Here is a 21,786-nt window from a genome sequence, read left to right on the forward strand (position 1 = left end):
ACAGATAGTTTCCAATGGGTGCGTGAGTGTGTGTGTGTTTAGGAACATGGTGGAAAGTATGGCAATCAGACAATACAGCTACCTACAGATAAATTGCAGGCCAGCCATACTGAGTTTCTGCTCTCTATGAACCAGTTTACTTTATGCTACTGAATAAATTATATGCAGTCCAACACACATGTTGTCACTGTTTCTCAAATGTTTCACATTTCATCCGCTATCAGAAATGTTTTATGTTGTAGTCCAGTACACACAAATTCATACGTGACTGAAACAAAAATTTCAAAAAACATTTACCCTGTGTGTAATACAATCTGATATTCTCTATTCTGTTTCATTTAAGAAAGACTTCTGGTTGGAGCCTTTCAGTTGATGTTATAGTCCACCAGTGTATTATTGCATGCAGTTTTGGAAACATGGCACTGAGTGGTAGAGATAGGCAGAAGAGTGTCTGCAGGCACGTGTCATGTTCACGTCTGCTCTCCCAGGACTGGGTGTGAGAGAGCACCCCTTCCTGCCTCTACAGACGTTAAACACTCCCTGGGTCTCGGCTGTGTCACCTTGTTGTCTTTCTCCTTAAGTTAGTTTTAACTGGAGTCCTGCTTGATTTATTTTCTTAGTTTGTTTATATTCCTTTCTTTATGCTAAAAATTTTAGCAAATGTAACTGGACTGGAATGAGAAGTCTTACTTCTTAAACCAATATGCTGCTTTATCACCTGTGATAGCTCAGTAGGAAGGACAACAGCTAGTGCCGGGGAAATGTACAACATTGAGAGCCTTAAAACTTTTCTAAAACCACTCCTTCCTCTGACTCCCAAAAAAATGAAATGTAATTGGTCTTGTTTCTGCATTTCACTGACAGTCATGACAGTTTCTTAGACTGTTCAGTATCGTGTTTCTGTTCTCATTTGGAAAGAGTTTTCTTTTTAATGTAATTTAAAAATATTTGCCAGCGTTCATATGGGTGAATATTTTATAGATCATCTTTGGGGGTAAATTTTTAGGTGGGAATAGCTGAAATTATATAAAGTCAAAGTTTTTAAAAAGGAGCACTTATTAATATTTTTAACTCTTAAAAGTGAAACACTTTTGTTGTGTTCCATAAGCAGGTGGTCAGTAGTTTTGTTTTCATCACTTACTTCCATTTAGCTATTTCCTTCCGTGTGAGAAGCAAAGCTGAGCATTTGTAAGGGACAAGCAATTCTAATAGATTTATAGGAAATTAAATCAGGTGAGACTTTGTCCGGTGAACCTTTTTCAGTCTTATCATAAAAGATGACTTTGGGGGTGGTGAAGTGAGATGTATAAGATAGCATTTTATGAATATTACTCTCTTCTCTGGGGTGGATCAGTTTAACCACACTGACTGATAGGACTGTGCTGTTTCTGTGTGCATTGTGTCCAGTGCTGTGAAGCAGCATATTCAGCCTTACCCACCTTGTCAGGAAAAATTATGGAGTGTTTTTAAAAAATTAAGTCCTGCCTTGTTTTTATAAAGTTTTTTTCTTTACCTGGTAGAGATATAGACCAACACTTAGCTAGTTTATATTTTTATATTTATATGGGAACTTCAGCTCTTTGTTAAAAAAAATCTTTTAATGAAATACCCAAAATTTTATGTTTTATTCCTCATTACTAAAGTTAGCCCCTAAAAAAGAAAAAAAGAAGAACTATAGTGATAAATATCTGAGCCCCCTGCCCCTTAAAAAACGGTGTCTTTTCTACATAAGGTGCTGAAGTGCTGACTGCACAGTTTGTACAGACAACTAAATTGGATAGGAAAAACCAAGAAGCTCCTGTTTCTAAAGATGTTCCAGTTGCAACGAATACTAAAAGAGCAAGGAAACAAGAGAAATCTCCAGTCAAAACTGTTCCAAGGGCTAAGCCACCCGTGAAGAAATCTCCACAAAAACAGAGGGTAAATGTAGTGAAAGGCAATCAGAATCCCAGAATCAGAAAGCAGCCACAACCTGGTAAGAAATACTCTTCCTGTAAATTTAAACACCACAGTACAGAATACGCAAGACTGCAAGATAGTGTATTGAAATAATGCAAGGACAGTTAAAATCAGCCAGCAATTCTTGCTATATTCTGTAGTTCAGACACTAACAGGACTAAGTAACTTGGTTTCCTATTATAAATAAGAAAAGGACAGATTCAAATATCACAAAATAGACCTACTTTTTAGTTTGTTTAAAGCCTGCACATGAACCATCTATAAAAGTTATGAATGGCCTTTTTTATGACTGAATGCACAAGCAAGTAGTACCTGGTAGGATTCTTCTGGAACATAATCGGTTACAAAAAAATGAGCTATTCATTTATTTATCCATAGGGAATTGTAAAGAGATTGTTCACAATAGTAATCCAGAATCTTACATTTGGTTTTAAAAGGCATTAATTTAAAAAAAGTTTTTCTTTCCTAATTTTGCTTAAGTGGATAATGACGTCTAGTTATATGAACGACACCTGACTTACTTTAGTTCTGAATCTCCAGCTGCTAGAGAGGTCCTCTCTACTCTACAGTGACAGTTCCGTTGTCTCTGCAGACTTGACCTCTGAAGCGGAGCACACCCCAGCGTCTCCCCTAGGCCCGCGTCCAGGCTTAACCTTCCTCTTCCTGTGAGCTCAGTGCACTTCTTCCAGGCTGAAAAATTCCACATTTTACTCAGCCTTTGATATTGAGTCCTAATGTGTTGTATGTATGTTTTTTAAATTTCGTTTTAACAGAGGCTTCATTTCCTCATACCTTTATATTTCTATCAGTTTCTGTCTAATCTCCCTGATTGCCTTTCTCCCTCATCAGTTTTTAGATTAAAAAAAAATCTTATATATACTGGGAAATCAGAGAAATTACAGTTTTTGGGTGGAGAGGGTGACGGTATTACGGGTGAGCTCCTTTTTTTTCTAGGTTTCTTTCATCCTGTTTTATGACGGAAAATCTTGTAAAAGCGCATCACAGTCTAAAACCCAAGCGTTTCAGTTCTGGCCTCCATGCCCAGTGGAAGCTCTCCTGCTTGTCTCTCGAGACAGCTGATGGTGTGGGCTTACCCCCCGGCCCAGGTTCTCTCCTGCTCTTTCCTAGTGTGTCCCCTCCCCGCCGGCCTGGTGCCTCCCCGCGTGTCCCCTGAGGCCTCTCTGCACTCGTGAGCTTGCCTCCGCCAGTCCCCTTCCTGCTCAGCCAGGTCACCGCCACAGTGAGGTGATTCCTCCTGTTCTGATTGTCACTGATCTCCCTCCTCTCATTTCTTTTTGGGTTTTTTGAGAACATCTTAGAATTAAATTCATACTGTTTTCCAGCCATTTGATTTATCTTGGTCCTGTCTTTCCAGTTAGTTTATAAACATGAGCACGGATGCATATATGATGCGTGTATTCTTAGCCATGTCATTTGAATTCTTTGTACTGAGTTGACTCTTAGATAGTTACAGACTAATTGATTAATGGGAAGGAGGTTTTCAGTTGCGTATTGGCAGAAAAGTGAGCCCAGAAAATGAGGAGTTTATTCATAGTGCATATTCAGAAATAGGCTGATTTGTATTACAAATACCTGTCTATATAGTGCAGCCACATTCCAGGTTAAAATTTTAGACTACTACCATTTGAACAATCTCTCAATTTTTCTTTTATTTTTTAATCATCTGTACTAATCTGTTTTGTTTCTTATACTTGAAATATCAGATTTTAAGAAGGCTCAATCATTTTGCTATTGAAACTAATGATTTTCTGTTCTTTCTAAAGTTTTTAGTGTAGTTTTTATTTACAGAACTCTATATTTTTTTGTATAATTTATTTGGTATTATCTTACCTGTATTTCCTAAAAGACATAGGTTATCAGTATTGTATTTTTATTGTTCGAGAACCTCTAACAAGGTGGTAGTTAAATGATTTGCCTGAGACTACACATATTTATTACACTGAACCTTTTTTCTTAACTTCAGTGCAGTCTTCTTTGTATTAACTTTATTCTTAGGTGATCTGTGTGAGAGCCATAATATTAACAAAGACAGAATGCAAGTAGTGTCAGTAAATACATCAGATCATAAAATGAATTTTACGTTTCCAACATAGCCATGGTGCTAACGAGACGATCCTCTGCGTTGGGTCACTTTCTTCCACCTAGCCCTTTGCATTTTGCTATTTTAGATAAAAACTGGACAGTGATTAATTTTACCCTCTCCACCGAATACACACACCTTTCTCGTTCTGTTTGATGTTTTCTTCTCTTTAAGTATATCAGTCACTGGCCTTTGCCAGACAGGTTAATAGTTCCTTCAGACCCACTGCTGTTAATTAAAAAGGGAGCACAGTTGACTATTCTGTCCATCTGCCCACTTGCTCCACGGAGTGTTGCCCCATATTGTGGATGCAAGGCAAATGAGTAGACTTGATTATCTGCAGAGAGGAGAATTAGCAGTAGACAAGGAGATTTCCTATTTTGCAGGAAAAGTAGAGAGGAAATGTTTTCAGTGCAGAAATTATAGATTAAAAGGTGATGAAATCAGCAATTCTGAATACTTGTATGACTTTTCTAATTTTTTATTTATTACATTATAATTAAACATCAATATGGTTTAAATCATCTCTTTTGAACTTAGATGATTTCTCTAATAAAGCACTTATTAAGGGAAATGATTTCTAGGAAACTATGTTAACTTTCTATAATATATAGTTCAAACTGGAATTTTTATATCCACACTAGACTGTAAGCTCTCTGAGGGCAAGGTTCTTGTTCTTGTTTTAGTTTCTGTTTTTGTTTTCTGCTCTTTGTGTCTTCTGTGTCTTCCTTTAGCTGAGCAGGATGCCTTGTGTGTCATTCAGCACATGCGCTTTTGAAGGTTGAGTTCCTGTTAAATTAACATGAGTACCACTTAGGACTGGTTGTTCTGGTAAATACCGTGCAGTAGCTCTGAGAGTCAGGAGAGACCTCAATCTGACAGTAGAGTTTCAATAGACAGTCTGTGCAACATAGCAAGAGGTTTTTCTTAAATATATTAACCATTGATTTTCACTAAGTCACAGTAATATGGCAGAGAATTAATTACATAGAAATCCAATGCTATGTCTTTTTTTCTTTTATGCTGAAGTTCAAGAAACTGCTTCACAGCTTCAATCAGAAATGTCATCAGATGGGCAAGAAGATGCTAAGAGCATAAATATAGCTCAACGAGATAGTATCACAGTGGCTCAGAAAGGTCCAGCTGAGGACTCCATGGTCAACTGTGATTCCCAGGCCCTAAACCTGCTGGCGGACCTAGCACTGAGCGCTGCCACCTCTGCCACACCAGCATCTGAGCCCAGCAGCCTTCCCCCTTCCTCTGAATTGCCACAGAACGATGTGCTTCCTAAAGAACATTGTCTGAGCAGTGCGTCTGACCATGAATATCACAGAGGAGTTAAAAGTCAGAAGGGTGGACTGTTGCCTCAACCCTCGTCTGAGAAGAGCGACCCACCGTCAGGCTCTACCATCGGCCAAGAGGGAGCATGTGCGGACCCTGGCAGGCAGAGCCCTGTCGACGCCCAGGCAGCACTTCCTGAAGAAACACCAGAAGCTTCTGATGCAAGCCGGAGCTCTTTTGTTGCCGTGGAACATTCCTACGCCCTGCTTCTTGCAGAACATTCAAAGAAGCTGCTGCAGCAGAGAGGGGTCCCAGGCCCCGCCTTTGCCAAGAATGGCACAAAGGGCTCTGAGGCCGGAACCCCAGTGGGGAAAGTCATGCCGTTCAGGCACCAGCAGAATACTTCCCCTCTGCAGAAGCCTCCTGCGGACCTGCTGCTCAAGCACAAGGGCAGACTGCTGCCCTCCAGCCTGAGAGACTTTTCCTGCTCTCACACCGTGTCTAGCTGCGACGGCTCCTTTAAGGTCACTTTCAAATGCGAAGCAAACTATGTATTCAGCTTAGACAGCAAATATACCAACAACCCACTGGAGAAAACTGTGCTAAGAGCATTACATGGGTAAGTAGGAGTGACACTTGATGAAAATGGAGGTGAATTTCCTGCCGAGGTACGCATTGTGAGCAGGGAGACTTGTGTGAGACTTGGGGAAGGAGAAAGTGTAGTGTGTGAACCCAGTGACTCGATGTTAACATAAGCTGCCGTGTTTACTGACAGTTGAGAATATGGGGCTGGTTTTTCCACTGCTGATCATGTGCAGAACTTGGCCAGATAACTTTAGCCTCATGAACAGCTTTCCATTTTGATGTGCTCCTTCATAAGCTTTTGCAGTCTTTGAATTATAATCTTTAAATGATATCTTAATGTAAAATAATGATAGAAAGAATGCATTATGGACTGAATTCCAGAAGAAACATCTAAAGAGTTACTTCTGGCTTATGAAGTTGATCAGATAGCTATGAGTGGGCGGTTTTACATGAGGCAGTTCTGTAAATCTTCCTTAATAAGGGGTCAAGGCAGCAACAGCAGAGCGACAGAAAGCGCAGGCTCTGAAGTGTGGATGAACCCAGATTTTGATCTGGGTTTTCCCACTACGAGCATCTGCGACCCAGCAGTTCCCGTGCTGTAGGACAGTGCTGCTCAGTCTTGACTGTGTGTCCAGCTCAGCTGAGGATCTCACTGAACTGCAGATTCTGACGCAGTCTATTCGGGATGGGGCCTGAGAGTCTACATTGCTAACCGATTTCCAAGTGATGCCAGTGGAGCATTAAACACTAAAGTGCGAGTTTAGTAGTAGCTACAGTGTGAGGTGGTTCCGTACATAAGGGTTTTGCACAGTGACCGGCACACACTAATAAATGGTAACCATTACTATCAGCAGAAAGCATTAGCTGTGTGAAATGCCACTGAGCTACCTATTGCTAGAATATTTCACTTGTGAGTGACTAAATTGTGTCAGACTTCTTTCCTTGCTCCAGTTACGAGCTCACACTCATAAGAGTACATACTTAGGTCCCCATCTACTCTGAGAGTCATTCCCTGAGCCATAACCCTGTTTAACTGCAGCCCAGCTCCGTCACCTGTGACACATCCTGCTCCAGCTCTCTGAAGGTGGCCAGGTGTGTTTTCTCTGTCCCCTTTTGGCTTCAGGAAATTTTCAGGAACTGTAATCTGAAAGGAACAGAGTTCTGCTGAATTGCCCATAGAGATGTTTAATCTTCAGACTTTCCCAACTGCTAGAAGAGAGACACGAGAGTAGAAATGAGCCAGTCTTCGCCGAAGCAAGGAGATGAGAGTTTGGGCAGTTGCTGAAACCATTATCTACGTAATACTTGAATTGTGTCCAGGAGAGTTTGCTCGTTATAGAACAATTCCAGACTGGGACTTGGGGGAGCTATGTTCCATTCATTGTTCTGTCACTTACCGGGTTTTGTGATTTGATAGTCACATAAAGCTTTGCTTTTCAGTTTCTGTCTCGTAAGTAGGTTGGTAAAATAAGTGGGTTGGATTCATTGTGATTATTTGTTAAATCAACTTCATCTTATTCATTGTATCATGTTTGTGTAATTTTTCAAATAAAAATGAACACAAAAACTAAGGTTAATATTGAAGACACTTGCTTATGATAAGAGAATCAACCGAAATAACCATTTTCAGTGATTTTTGTGTGTTCTTCCTTCCAAATCTCAGGCCCTGGAACACGGATATACCTGATAATGTGGAAGAAGTGAAGCTTTTACTTCATATGTGGGTGGCTCTGTTTTACAGCAATCAAAACAAAGTCATACGATCATCCCGAAAAGTGGTAGAACACAGTAACCCTGCCAAATTTGTGTCTATAAATAGCACAATAGACTCTTTTGAATTCAGTGAAATTGAAGATTCCCCCGGTGTGGACAGGTGTTCTGTAGACCCTCTGCTGGAGACGAAGGGAGCCCCTAGAGGTCATAGTGCCGAAGCGTCCTTCCCTGACACCGACTCCTTGCTTCCTTTCATTAAACCGCATCCTGCAGAAGGCTTGGAACTCTGGGTACAGAATGAACAGAAAGAAATTTTTGCAAGAGAGGGTCATCCAGGTACACCAGAAAGCCAGAATTTCGTCTGTTCTTATAATAACGAGGTAAGTAAAGCTGAATATTGTAAATCGTGACATTATTTTTGAAGAACTTTTTTTCTTTGTATGTAAAATCACATTCAAAACAAGGCATTAATTTCTTCTAGGAAAGTGGATTCTGTAGCTTTCTAAATATCTGTAATGCCAGTTTTCATAAGTATCCCTCCCAGTTGTCTGCAGGTGGAGCTTATCTACTGTCCTGACTGAAGAAACAGAAGCAGGAAAAAATCATGGCGGTCAGATGATCTGGGGGCCAACCATGATGGTGTCACTTATTTGTTGTATAATATGAGGCAAATTACCTGTTCTCACTGAGCTTATTTTTCCTATCAAAGAGGCGATTAATACCCCTTATGTCTTACCTAGAATAGTGTTTAAGGATCAGATGTAGTAATAAATATTAGAAATCTTTGATAAACCTTAAACTAGAATATATTAAGATTCTTTTTAAAACATACTAGACCAGTAAGTGAAATGCCGGACCTTTCACAGGTCTATAGATAACTATTTATAAATATAGAAAATACATTTTGTTTCATTCTGTTGTTTTCAGACGATGTTTAGCCAGGCCAGATAATCAGATTTTAACTGGAGCAAATAAAAAAGTTGTATCAAGATTTTAAGTAAATGGATCGACAAAATAGCTGCCTTTTTAAGCTTTTGGCTCAGATTTATCCCAGAATAATTTTGCATGGGTTTGGGTGCCTATAGTGCCTGTCTTCACATTGGGTAGACATGCCGTGCCTGGGTCACTTGGGGATTCGCCTGTTCAGGGGTGATCCTCACAGGCTCTGTGTCTGTCTCATCGTAATGAAGACGGTTGGGGCACCGCAGCCAGGGAGAGGCCTGAGCCCTCCGCTCGCTTACCCCAGCCCATCCTCCCACGGCCCAGGGCAGCGAGGCCATCCCTCCCCCTCTCACAGGGAAACTGAGGCATGGAGAAGTACAGAAATTGCCTGAAGTCACGTAGTTAGTAATTGTCGAGCCAGGATTCAAATGTAGATGTTTCCCAGTGTCAAGTTCTGTGTGCATGTGCATGTATGTATATATATACATATGTGTGTTTATGTGTGTATACATATATCGTATGCATGAATATATGTGGTTTTTCTCCTGATGAGGTTCATAAATTTCATCTGATTCTTGACATACATAAAATCCAGTTAAGAATTACTACTTCAGAATAAGAAAATATAGTTTCGTCAGGCTGATTTTGATTATTACATATATACTGGTTTCTTACAAAGTATCTTTGGTTGTGGTAATATATAATTAACTATCATCAGTATTTTAGGAGTGATCTTGTTCAAGAATCATGTGAAAATAGAGTATCAAGTAGGAAGGTAGAGTAATAAATGATTCCTAAAAATTTCTATAGCATATACTTAAAATTTTTTCCCACCTTCTTGGCTGCTGTGCCTATACTTCAAAGGCGCGCACACGTGCTGTGCCACGCCCTTGTTCCACAGGCGAGCATACCGGGTGTGAAAAGAATTCCAACACTGGGCGTTAGAAACCAATAGCGTGTTGCGTTAGTCATGTGTTTAATTCAGCATTCTTTTAAATGACCTTTTAAGTGTTGAATTTAGCATTATTTTAGAAACATCACACTTCACCTGTAGTAAAAAAAAATATGTATCAGTCTAAATATAAGAACATTATCATGATTTGCATTTCGTTAAGCCCATGGGTGTGGTGAGATTCAGGACTGTGGTCAAACATTAACAGCCATGGAGTGATGGCGGCGGGTGGTCACACGAAAGAGCTCAGAAAGACTTACCATCAAGACATTTCTGTGCTTTGTGCCTGGCCAGTCGTGTCCTCTTAAAACACTGAGTCTCAGCTCCACCCTGTTACTCAGCTTCGTGTCTTTGGTTAAGACAAAAGGGTTTTTAATGAGATTTGAAACATAGGTCCTGACTTCCAACATGATTGTCTCAAGACATGGAAGGAAATCTGTGACCGTGATGTTCCAAAAATTAAAGATGTGTAGCCAGTTGTATAAACAACCCATTTTACCACATTCTGGACAAGACCATGCTTCAGATTTTTTTTAAAAACAAAACAAAAACCTGTTTATGAGGTTATCAAAATTACCCAGAGATATTTCTGCTAGTTTTTAACCTAAATCCACATTCCCCACCAGCCTGTTTGGTTTAGTTTATTCATGCAAACTATACTTCCTTTTCATGTGCTCTGTTGAGTAGGAGGCATTACAGTGGGAGAAATGATCTCCAGTTATAAGCAAATAATATGTCTAAGGGATAAGGGAGTTTTATTTACTAAAATGGAGATTGATACCATGGGAAAACTGCTAATCATTGTCTTCTGAGTACAGGAGATAGTGATTAATCTGTTTCGTTATGGGAAAATTCCAGATGACAGTGTATTATATTTCGTCTAATTGAAAGCTGGTATTTAAAATGTTGTTCTTGGCTTTAAAAATTGTCTTTTACTAAAAACAAAATTAATTGAGTACTTTTTCTCTAGAGCTGCATTTCTGAATTAAGTGATGGTACTTAGTAAACAGGCTGCATTTTCAAGTCTTTAAATTGTCAGTGGTCTAGCCACTTTGCTTCCCAAAAGTCCATTAAGAAACATAGGCTGTGCAGTTAGAAAGTTTTAGAGCTCTCGTCTGTGTGTTGTACATTTAAAGAAAACAAATACCTATTTGGGGATTATTTTAAGCCTGTTTAAAAAGATAGAAGATTCAAAAGAACAGACTAAAATGAATCCTCGTCTATTCTGTTCTTCGTTTATGTAAATGTTTAAAAAAATGTTTGACTTTTGATTTTTTTTTTTAATTTATTTATTTTACTTTTGTCACTTCAGATAATTGAGGGAAAAGCCGAACAAGAATCATCAGATAAACTTGTGCTTTCTGCTACTGGAAGTATCCAAACGAATGGACCTTCTATTCCCAGTGAAGGTAAAACCTTTGAGCCACTCGATAGCACAGGAGTGACTTCTTATAATGATACGGTCACGCAAACCACATTCACCAAGACTTGTGATGGGATCAGCAGTCAGTCAATGATTTGTCAGAAGTCTGTGTATAGCACCCTTGAAAGCAAAGCTGACATTTTTCATGCAACAGTACAAGCAAAAACAAGTGATTTACAGGGACTTACCCAGCATGGCAGCCCCATAAACAAAGAATGTCAGCCTTCACTGGAAAGGAAGGACGATATGGGGGGTTATGTAATGCTTAATCTGGAACCAGTTACTGTCACCTTTGAAAAGAATGCCTGTTCACCAGTACAAACAGAAGTCGTGAATAGAACTGGTAAACCTACATCCTTTAACGTGGAGTCAGTGAAACAAGTGTCACCTGCTACAAGTCTTAAACATCCGGGACCCACATTTGAAAGGGCAGAGACACACAGTCTTACGGACATTTCTTCTCTAGCAGCCTCAGGGCAGAATGGTGCTCAGTGCCACCATGCCTCTGCAGGGAGTGGAGAGACGCTTGCTAAGGAAACGTGCTCATTACGCAGAGAGATCCCTGTTCCGGGCTCACCACCGTCGTCTGAAGATTTGGTGGTGGAGGAGGCCTTGCCACTAGTTAAGAGTTCTCATCATTCATTGCCCAGAGAAGAAGTAAAACTCTCTCAGGAATTTTTCCCGCAGCCTGAGCGTCTCTTTAGCGTATCTTCAGAAGAGATTATGGAGCCATCACAGGTTGAAGAAGCCTCATCAGCAGCCTCTGCCACCTTAGAAAAAAATTACTCCTTTAACTGCATTCCATCAAGAAGTAGTACATCAGATGGCTCTTTAGAAGTAAAGAGTGACGAGAGTGGTCTAAACAGTGAAAATGGGAATTTTAAATCTTGTAATTCAGTGTTTACCAAACCAACCAACCTATCCATAAGTGGAGAGGAAGTCAGCCTAGAGTTAGAGGACGATTCTGACATCGACCTAACTCTCACAATGTCACCACCTACAAGTCCCAGAGGAGAAATGCCAGCTGGTGAAATAGAGCAACACCAGGAGGCCCTCTTATCAAAGTTACAGCTCCAGGATGTGGATGAAGACATAATCGAGTCAGAAAGGGTGGCTTTCACAGAAAACGGAGAAGTGAATTCTGCTGACTATGCACCAGTGCTTCCCACAGGGTCAGAGAGTGAGGACAGAGAAGGTGACCGCTTCCGGGCGCTGACTTTAGTGCTCCCTAAAGGGGCTTGTGCCCTTGAGGTTGCAGAGGAGGTTAACATCACCTCGGACTTTCCCTTTGGGTCTTTAATTGAAGAAGTGTCACCAGCGTCTAGTCCTGATCCCCAGGTGCCAGTAGAAGCAGCACTGCCGTCTCAGGTTGTGTCCCCACGCAGTTTAAAGCGCCCTGACTCACAATGTGAGAAAAGTGATACGTTCTCCCAGGTCGAGTCAGTGGATTTGGCCGTCACAGACAAGGAACATCCTTTTGTTGGTCCCGCCCACCCCGTGGGACAAGATAACTTAGCTTGGGTTCAACAAGTGAAGCTTTCTGCCGAAATGCCTCTCGTGTTCAATGATCACCCAGGAAGAAGAGAGAGACCTTTGACTCTCCTGGGTAGAGTAACTGAGGAAATTGTCCCCAGTGAGCATGACGAGGCTTTCTCTTTCTCAGAACAGGTGCCGTGCTGTGGTACAGAGTTAACCCAGCCTGCCTCAGTGGCTAGTTTTGGAACTGACTTAAAGACTTCGCTAGAAAAACTGGTAACATCGGGAAATCCATTGCAGCCAGTTAGTATAGAGAACAGACATTCAGACTTAAAGCGCCTTGCCTGGGACACCAGTGAGCCTCCATTTAGTTCTAGAAAGATTGTGGAAAATAAGTCTTTGGCTGACACGTTTGTTTCTACAGCCGCTCCCAGTGGTATAGTGCATGTGCCATTAAAACAGACAAGCCCTAAAAGCATTAAGAAAAGTCCCTTTAGCAGTGCTGTGGCAGCAGATGAAGGCAGTGGCCTGCAGGCTCAGCCCCTGAGCTGTGCCGTGGTCATGGGAGGTGTTACGCAGGCATACGTGCACTCAGAGACCCCCACACTGGCTTCTTCCTCAGGGGGCGCTGCTGTAACCCATTGTACGAGACCCAGTAACACAGGGACGGGGTTTCAGACACAGGAACTGTCAGTCAGGATGGCCAGTTTGCTTAATAGTGAGCCTGAAGCTGAGCTACATGAAAAAGCCATGGATGTAGGAGGTGTCGGCTCTCAGTCAAACACCCCTCCAGAAGGCAAGCAGGAGACCATGCACGTGCCGCAGGATGTGTTGACATGTGGAACAGAAGATGTGGTGAATGGCGGGCTTTTCCCCGTGTGTTTCCATGCTGGTCCTTACCAAAATACAGCCGTCAACAGTGAAAATGCCAAGAAAGAGCCTCCTGCTACTTTTGGTGCCAGATCTTGTACCCCTCTTGTTTGTGGAGTCTCTGAAGAGCAGGTGGAAGACAAGACCGTTGGTGAGGGGCTCAGGGCCGAGGACCCTGCAGCGCCGGGTGGGGACGTGGGTATCATTGCGAATCCCCATATCCCTTATGAACCCCTTTCCGGAGGCTCCGATCAAGACATTCCTGGTGAGTGCGGAAGTCTCCAGTTAGATATGGAGGGTTCCTGCACTTCGCGGTGTACTCACACCAAGAAGAAAGCGGCTTCAAAAGATGGTTATGACTCTTTCCTGAGCCTAAATAACAGTGATAATGAAAGCTGGGGCTACTCTAACCGAGGCCCAGGGCTGGAGACCAGCGTACCTCCCAGAAACTGGTCCGTCGGATTGAAGAAAGAAGGTCAGTGTGTGCCGCGTTACGTCCAAATCAGGGATTGCCACGGCATCCCCAGGACTTACGCTAACTTTAAAGTAAGTAAGGAGCTCAGAGAGACCAGGAGGACGCTGCACTACCCAAAGTGGCACCCCAGCTTCACTGCACACGGCGGCTTGCTCAGCTCTTGGACAGATCCTTGGCGGATGGCAGATGACCTTACCCAGAACACTTTAGATCTGGAATATCTGCGTTTTGAACATAAACTAAAACAGATTGTGAAGAATGGGGATTCTCAGCGTCCTGCCTCTTCCAGCAGCGGCTTTCTGAAGGGGTCACCTCTACACATTGCTGCTGGAGCGTTCCCTTTGACACGTGTACCCGAGGCCCCAGTTCTGTATCCTGCATCCCGGAGCAGAAGTCCCCTTGTGATAACAGTCGTGCACTCGGATGCCAGACAGCAGAGTCAGCACTTGAGAGGCCACATGCCCAGCAGCTCGGACACATCTTCCTTTTGGAAGGAGAGAGGTGGCCACGGTAGAAATCATCTGACAGGTTCTGAAAGAAGTCAGGCTGTTTCATGCCACCTCAACAAACTGAAGTACAACAGCACTTTGAAAGAGTCCCGGAGCGACATCGCACTCATCCTCAGCGAGTATGCAGAATTCAACAAGGTGATGATGAATCGCAGCCCGGTCGTCTTCCAAGATAAAGAGTCAAATGTTGCTTCTCGAGAAGCCGCATCTCAAGAGTTGTACTCATCTTCCCCAAGAAGGTCAGCCTCCTACGAAGACATGATCACGGACTTGTGTGCCAGCCTGCACATCAAACTGAAAAGTGTCGTGAAAGACGCTTGCAAAAGCCCCTTCCTGTTCTACCTCGTTGAGACGGAGGACAAGTCCTTCTTTGTGAGAACAAAGGTAAGCTGCCAGATTTTCCTGAGAGTGTTATTATTTTCATTGCTGTCTACTTTTATTTTAAAATGAATTGAGCATTCTTGGCTTCAGAAAGAAATGATAATGAAGCAGTATTTGGGTTTCCCAGCCCAGTCTTTATCTGCACACTAAATGTGAGGCTGACAGGGATCTGCCATCAGCGTTCTACTCAAAGATATGTATGACGTTCCAGAATTAACGCGGTGACTAATTTTCACAAAAAGTTACCAGTACAGACATACTCAACTTCAAATGTAAATACAAACATGTTCCAAAGGTAAAATTCAGATTTTTAAAAATTGTTACCCGTGTTCCTTCATTAGTTTAGATAGTTGAGAGGGACCTCTTTTGGTTTTGGATGTGTATTTTTATTATCGACTATTAGGATAACTGATATTCTGCTGAGAACATGGTCTTCGAGATGATGTAACTGTGGTAAAATTCTAACTCGGTAGGAGCCAGATCTGTCTGGATTCATCATTAGCTTCCTCATTTTATCCTTTCAGGATTTTTTCTTCTACTTTTGAAAAAGACAGCATCCTCTCCTGTTTTAACTTTTAAAATATAATTTCACATATATAAAATTTAAATTATAAGTTAAAATATAGGGTTAAAGATTGCAGAAGTGATACCCTTTTCCCAGATACCTCACTTTTCTGAACCATTTTAAAACATGTTGTGGACACGACACCCCATCACCCCTTCAAACCTGAGTGCTCGTTACCTTCGGGTGAGGTGACGCACCGCCCCTCTGCGTTGAGGGGCACTGTGTGCAGGGACACGCACATGGGGTCATAGTACAGCCCTGAAAATTGGGACGTGAGCGTTGATGCACTGTGCCTGTCCGGCGCACAGATCCCCGTCGGTCCAGCATCACACGTCGACTGCTTGTCTGTGTGTCGCATTCCTGGTCCGTGAGTATTTCTCACTTGGCTCAGATGGTTCCTGCTAGGCCCTCCAGAGTCCAGTCAGTAAGCGCGGCGTGGTTACTAGCAAGTGGAGGCTAGTGGAGGCACAGAGGGACTTGTAGATGTCCACTTCCTGGTGAGACTCGCCCACCAGGCTTCACAGCTGACTCCTGGCCAAAGTGCTTATTACTACTGTCATGGTTGCCACAGGGCGGTGTTCTGATTCCATCACTCCTTGTATGTTTATTAGTTGGCATTCTCCTGTGGGGTGGAATGTTCCCTTCTCTTCCATTTGTTCATCTGCATGTTTTACGTCAGTGCAGACCCATGTTCCGTATGGATTTACTCAGAGTTACCATCTGGTCCTTCATTATTCGTATTAAAGCTCAGACCCAGCTCGTGCGAGTTCCTTCAAGCTGGCTTCTGCGTCCTTTTGACAAATCCCCATAATTCTTGGACACGTTCCTCCTTTATGGTGCAATGTGATGGTACAGGCTTATCTTCCATATTCCCTGTCTCAGCCTTGAAGTCAAGGAGCTGTGATCATTTTTAGTGAATAGCGCTTGGAATTAAGACTGGGCTGTGGGTAAACTCAGTGGCACTGCGTTTGTCCTCCCAGCAAACAAAACCAGTCAACATGTGTATGTGGTGAACATAAACTTCTGTTTTTGTGTTCATGTTTAAAAAACAAAGTGGGAGCACGCCCATCTCCGGCCCATAGTGCCCCAGCATGTTTGCCCTGGACTCCCCAGGAAGCCGGCCCCCACGCCACGTCTCTGCTGCTGATGAGAGTGACAGTTGTCACAGACAGCACCTTAGAGGAGGAGGAGGAGGAGGAACATGAGGGTCTAGGTGTGGAGGGTGCAGTGGACATGGCACAGGTGCGGATCCAGCCCAAGGGGCCCGAGGGGTTCCCTCAGGGTTAGAGGGGAACCCCGGACCCAGTGAGGAGGGCTGCGTGCGCCCTCAGGAAGGGCCCTGCAGCTGGAAGGGCCTTACAGAGGTCACGCTAAGGCATTCACTGTCCTGAGGTCCTTGGGGAGGAGGCTCTGAAAAGTAATTTCTAAAAGGGGAATCACAAGTTTGCATTTCGGTGCGAGCGCTCAGCTAGTGTGGGACGTGGGTTGGAAGAATGACAGATAACAGACTTTAACTGGTCACTGTCGTTGCTGGTCAGCACACACTCTTCCCTAAGATGAATGATGGCTCCTAGTTTATATTATTCAAACGTCATTTTAAAATATTCAAAGTTTTCCAAATTTTTGGAGTCTTATTTTTGTGTAACAATATTTTCCCTATCGAGGATTCTTTTGTTCTCTAAGGTTCTTCATAAATGGTTCCAGATCTGTGTCCTTATTACCCCCCGCCTGTTTTTGTTCCAGTTTCCACACTGGTAAGCGGTGTAGTTGAAAAAGCATTAGACGGTCTTCAGTCTTTTTGAAGGTGCTCGGCCTCCAAAGTAACATGGAAATGAGTTTCCTTTTTACCTTGAATTAAAGTTTTCTTTTTTTTGCTTAAGGATATATATATATCCTGCACCCTGACGTGTGCTACAGTAAGGCAGGGGTAGACTGGGTTAGCGTCACGGCCGTGCCCATTTTGCCACAGAATACTTGATTTCTTTTTGCTTCCATCTTCTCAAAAGCAATAATGCAGTATCTTTGTTCTCACACCCTTTACCGAGCAGATGATACTGGTTTTCACGTAGGAGGTCATAGCTGTCGTGTTTATTACGATAGCAGTACTGGTAGATACCCTGTTTGTTTCCATGGTGAATGCATTGTTTCATTGTATTTTACCATGAGGACACTATTTACAATCGAAAAGAACAAATTTTGTGTGAAGATATAACTAATCTGCAAGTGAGAAAGTGGACACATCATAAAATGGGAATAAAGTGCTGTCAGGCAAAACATTTTTAAAAGCTCAGAAAACTGTCCCTGTAGTTCTCCCATCCTGGAGATCCCTGATGTGTTTGTTGGTGACAGGATGCCAGGCCCCGAGTATTGGTGAGATGAAGATCTGAGGTCCTTTGTTATTGTCAAAATTCAGAGTGCTTGACAGTGCCCAGACCACCGCAGCATTGGATGAAAATACTGCACATGACAAAATGTATTCATTCAAGTAGTTTATTAGTAAAATAAGCGAGGGCTAAAGGTTTATGTTAAGATATTTTAGTGGGCTCTGTTCAAAGCAGTCTTTCCTGTAGGAATGCCTTTGAAAATGCACTGCCATACATTTCAAGTGAATTGAAAGTCAAAATTTGAGTTGTTTTGAAATCCAGGGGAGACTGATCAAAGCAACAGTATTTTTATAAAGGAAATATTGGCTTAAGTAGGAACATCACAGTGTGCGATGGAAACCTCCAGAATCCTTCGGACAGAGGGAGGACCGGGTTAAGGAGTGCCTTTAACTGTGTGAGCTTCCCCTCCCCCTCCGTCCCCTCCCCTGAAACAGAGTAGCTACAGCAGAGCAGATCCTACAGCCCTGCACACCCCCGCTCGCCCCCGCTCGTCTGGGGGCGCTCCCCGAACCTGTCCCCTTAATGATACTCGAAGTAATGCTTAACTGTTTGGGTATATTTTCAAGAGTCCTAGAAACGTCTTGACTGGAGGTGGCATTTTTAGAGTATATCTCTGCATCCCCAAGGTAATTCCCTTGAAGAGGGTGAGACTCATATTAGTTTGATGTTTAAAAAGAATCAGCCTTTGATACTTTATGGATGTAAAAGATTTATTATAAAGTGATTTGTTGCCTTTGAAATAAACTTGTACACCCAACTGTGCCTAACATCGAGGAGTCGTTTGTTCCACGGGTGAGAGCCTGGGAGTCAAACTGCGGCTCGTGCTGGCCTGTTGTAAACGGTGTGCCTCCCGATGTCCTCAGTGAACCACGAAGGTCACTGTGCCAGCACCCTTCTCAGTGACTGCTCCTTGTAAATCTTTCAGACGCTCCTGAGGAAAGGAGGCCACACAGAAATGGAACCTCAGCATTTCTGTCAGGCTTTTCACAGAGAGCATGACACGCTCATGGTCATCATCAGAAATGAAGATATCGCATCACATCTACATCAAGTAGGTTTGAAAATATCTTTCTTACAAAGACATGTATGACAGGCATTTAATGCCATTCAGTTATCAGACTCGTCACTGCCTTTTTTATCTAGGGAAGAAGTTAAAACCCAATACTACTGACCCTAACTGGGAAGGTAACGGGGTTGAGATGTGCGATAGGATACTGTAATGGTCACAGCCAAGGTATTGATGGGGCAAAATATGTTTCAGAGTTAAGAAAATTTTCATATGAACTAAGGGAGACTGTAAAAAAGAGATATGGGTAAATTTTCATCTAACAGTAATCTTTAAAAGGAGTCGTGACTATTTACCTATCAGTCGTATACAAGTAGTTGCTTCTCCCAAGATCTGCCTGCCTTGCGGACGCAGGCTGGGTGCACACCCCTGCGGCAGGAGGCAGCACCTAACCCAGACCTCTAGCTCTGGCACCAGCAGAAGCTGGGACAGCACGATGGGGTGAGTTTGTTACCTGTCTGATTACAGGTCCCCCAAACCTGACGCATACTGTTCCTTCTCACTGTCTCCAACCGCTGGAGTTGTAGAGACCATTTTGTAATTAACTAATTCTAATGAGTTTGCAGCACTGGTGAACTGAGTTATATTCCTTACATGTGGCAGAATTACCCATCAGTCATCCAGGTTAAAGGTATTTTTGGCTGTTCCTGAATCTTGAAACTCTCAGATAAAACTGACAAAAACGACCCAGTGAGCCTGTTTTCAGTAGGGGATCCTTTTATTGTTAACAGATTCCTTCTTTGCTGAAGCTGAAGCATTTTCCCAGTGTCACCTTCGCTGGAGTAGACAGCCCTGAAGATGTTCTCAGTCACACCTACCAAGAGCTGTTTCGGACAGGCGGCTTTGTGGTGTCAGATGACGGAGTATTAGAAACTTTAACATTAGGTTGGTCTTTTAATTTCCTTTCTTTTCTTTGGAATCTAGTCCGATCAGTGTCTCAACTAGTGACCCAAATATCATTTCCAGAGAGAAATTATCGATTCATTATCGGTCCCCATCTCTTGAAAGCTGGGCCAGGCACCTCCCGAGCTCTCAGCCTCATTTTACAGGGGTCTTCGCCACCACCCCGGTCCCATGCTTCCCTTGGGAATGTGGCTGAAGTCCTGGTCATACAAATTTGAGACTTGTATCTGACCCCTTCACTTGCCAAATCCACTCTTAGTTTTTTGTTTAGAATCAGCTCATCCCCATTTGTTGCCGTCGCACATGCCATCGTGTCAATAGCGGGGAAATCTACAGAAACGGCTGCTCAACGTTTATCTGCTTGAACAGCCCTGGAGTTGACGCTCGAACAGCGTGGGTGTGAACTCTGGCACCCACTTAACTTGACCTGAGCAGTTCACAGCAGCGTTGTTCGCAGTCAGCCGGAGGCTGGGGACCTGTGTGTGTGGGGGCCGTTTCCGTTACACTGGGAGGACAGGCGGTGCAGAGGGCCCTGTGCAGTTCCTTTGCATGTCAGAGCCCAGGACAGACGCTTTCGTGTATGGTCAAGCCCACCCTGTGGCCCTGACCACCTTAAACTCCCTGGATGCCACTTCTGGGCTAGAAGCTAAGCGGCACGGATTCTGCACAGACACCGGAACTGCGAAGTATTTGTAGATATGTATTAAGAAACCTAGACTTTGGCCGTGTAACATCTGTACCATGTTGAGAGCATCAGTGCTGGTCATCGCGGGGCTCTGGGTCTGTACTGCAGGTCGTTAGGGCTGATTGGGGCCACATGAGTGCGGGGGGATTCTGCCAGCTACACACAAGACAGCAGTGGTGTGCATTCACCTGGGCTCTTGTTCTTTACAAGGAATAATTTCTGGGCTTTGACTAGACAAGCCACAAACCTTAAAATACACTTTTCATTCTGTAGTTCAACTGAAGGAAATTGTAAAGGTCCTGGAGAAACTAAATGGAAATGGCAGGTGGAAGTGGCTGCTTCACTACAGGGAAAATAAGAAGCTAAAAGATGTCAGGTAAGCGGTGGGGACGCCATGGGCCTCACCCAGAAATGGTGGCTGTGCCCTGGACTATCAGCGCTGGGGCATGTGGGATGGAAGCCATTCGCGTCACACACAGTTTAGATCTGCTGGTTTGGGTTTTGGTTCCATAGCAGAGCTTTCAGTGTGTTGTAAACATCAGCGAGAGTTTGAGGCCCACCCAGGCTTTGAGTAGCTGCGTCTAGACCAGCAGAAGCAGAGAAGTCCCTAAAATGTCCCAGGGTTAAGTTCAGGCCCCACTGCTGTGAACTTTTAAAAAATAAAACGAACCGGCCCCTTGCTACATTTAATGCTCTTTAAGGCATCAGAAACAGAAGGAAACACTGAGATGAGAGTATAGCTTTAAATGAATTTTACCCTTAGAGTATCAGGAGGCAGACCACTTTAAATGTACAGAATAAAATTAACAGTATTTTTAGAAGAACAGTCCTGATTGATTCCTTGGCTGTAGAGAGCTGGGCAGGCGGGCTTTTCCACAGCAGAGGTTTGCTAAATGCCTGCCTTGGGCACTTGAGGTGGTTTATTTAGTGTTGCTCATCTTGTTCTAACTGTGCAGGGGAGGTCCGTGGCTCGCCCCACTTAACTTGTAGGACTGGCACACAGAGGACAACAGGCCTGACTCGGGTGGGACGTGGAGTCAGTCAGTCTGGAAGCTGGGCCTGTCCCCCACAGTGTGCGTCTCTCAGATGACAGACCTTTCCCCACGCAGCCGTCTCCCAAGGAGAGCAGACTGAAGTGTGCGTAGCGCAAGTGCACAAGGTCTTGAAAGACGGCTTACAAGTTCAGGGAAGACTACTCAGGGAGGGGAGGGACACTGGGACAGGGCAGCCAGGAGGTGACAGGGTCTAAGGCTGTAACCACGACCTAGGTAGCTAGCAGTTCAAGAATAATGACAAGCAAATTAAAGCACCAACGAGATGCCACAGCACACCTATGAGCAAGGAGAAATGAATTTGGCATTTGTAAAACTTTGGGTAGACAGAAATCCTTCCACCACGGCTGGCACTGCAGTGTGCTCTTCACGCCATGCTGGTCTGGCCTGACGGGAGCTCATCGCATCTTCTGACCTTTGGGGAATTTATCTAAAACTAAAACCAACCTTAGGTTTTAAAAACC

General features: G+C 43.4%; 1 protein-coding gene across 10 annotated transcripts in view; it reads left to right on the forward strand.

The window, feature by feature from the left end:
- FAM208B (family with sequence similarity 208 member B) overlaps nucleotides 1-21,786 on the forward strand; it is a 67,021-nt gene that overhangs the window by 42,452 nt on the left and 2,783 nt on the right. For 8 of the 10 annotated variants that reach the window (XM_015585610.2, XM_025043400.1, XM_025043402.1 and 5 more), the window contains 7 exons: nucleotides 1,733-1,975; nucleotides 5,090-5,960; nucleotides 7,590-8,019; nucleotides 10,846-14,670; nucleotides 18,542-18,667; nucleotides 19,414-19,567; nucleotides 20,544-20,646. In XM_015585610.2, the coding sequence (XP_015441096.1) occupies nucleotides 1,733-1,975; nucleotides 5,090-5,960; nucleotides 7,590-8,019; nucleotides 10,846-14,670; nucleotides 18,542-18,667; nucleotides 19,414-19,567; nucleotides 20,544-20,646 (5,752 nt within the window). The remainder of the gene's footprint in view (nucleotides 1-1,732; nucleotides 1,976-5,089; nucleotides 5,961-7,589; nucleotides 8,020-10,845; nucleotides 14,671-18,541; nucleotides 18,668-19,413; nucleotides 19,568-20,543; nucleotides 20,647-21,786) is intronic. The other 2 variants (XM_015585611.2, XM_025043401.1) reach the window with 1 other exon arrangement.

Source organism: Pteropus alecto, unplaced genomic scaffold (genome assembly GCF_000325575.1).
Source record: "Pteropus alecto unplaced genomic scaffold, ASM32557v1 scaffold11, whole genome shotgun sequence".
NCBI lineage: Eukaryota > Metazoa > Chordata > Mammalia > Chiroptera > Pteropodidae > Pteropus > Pteropus alecto.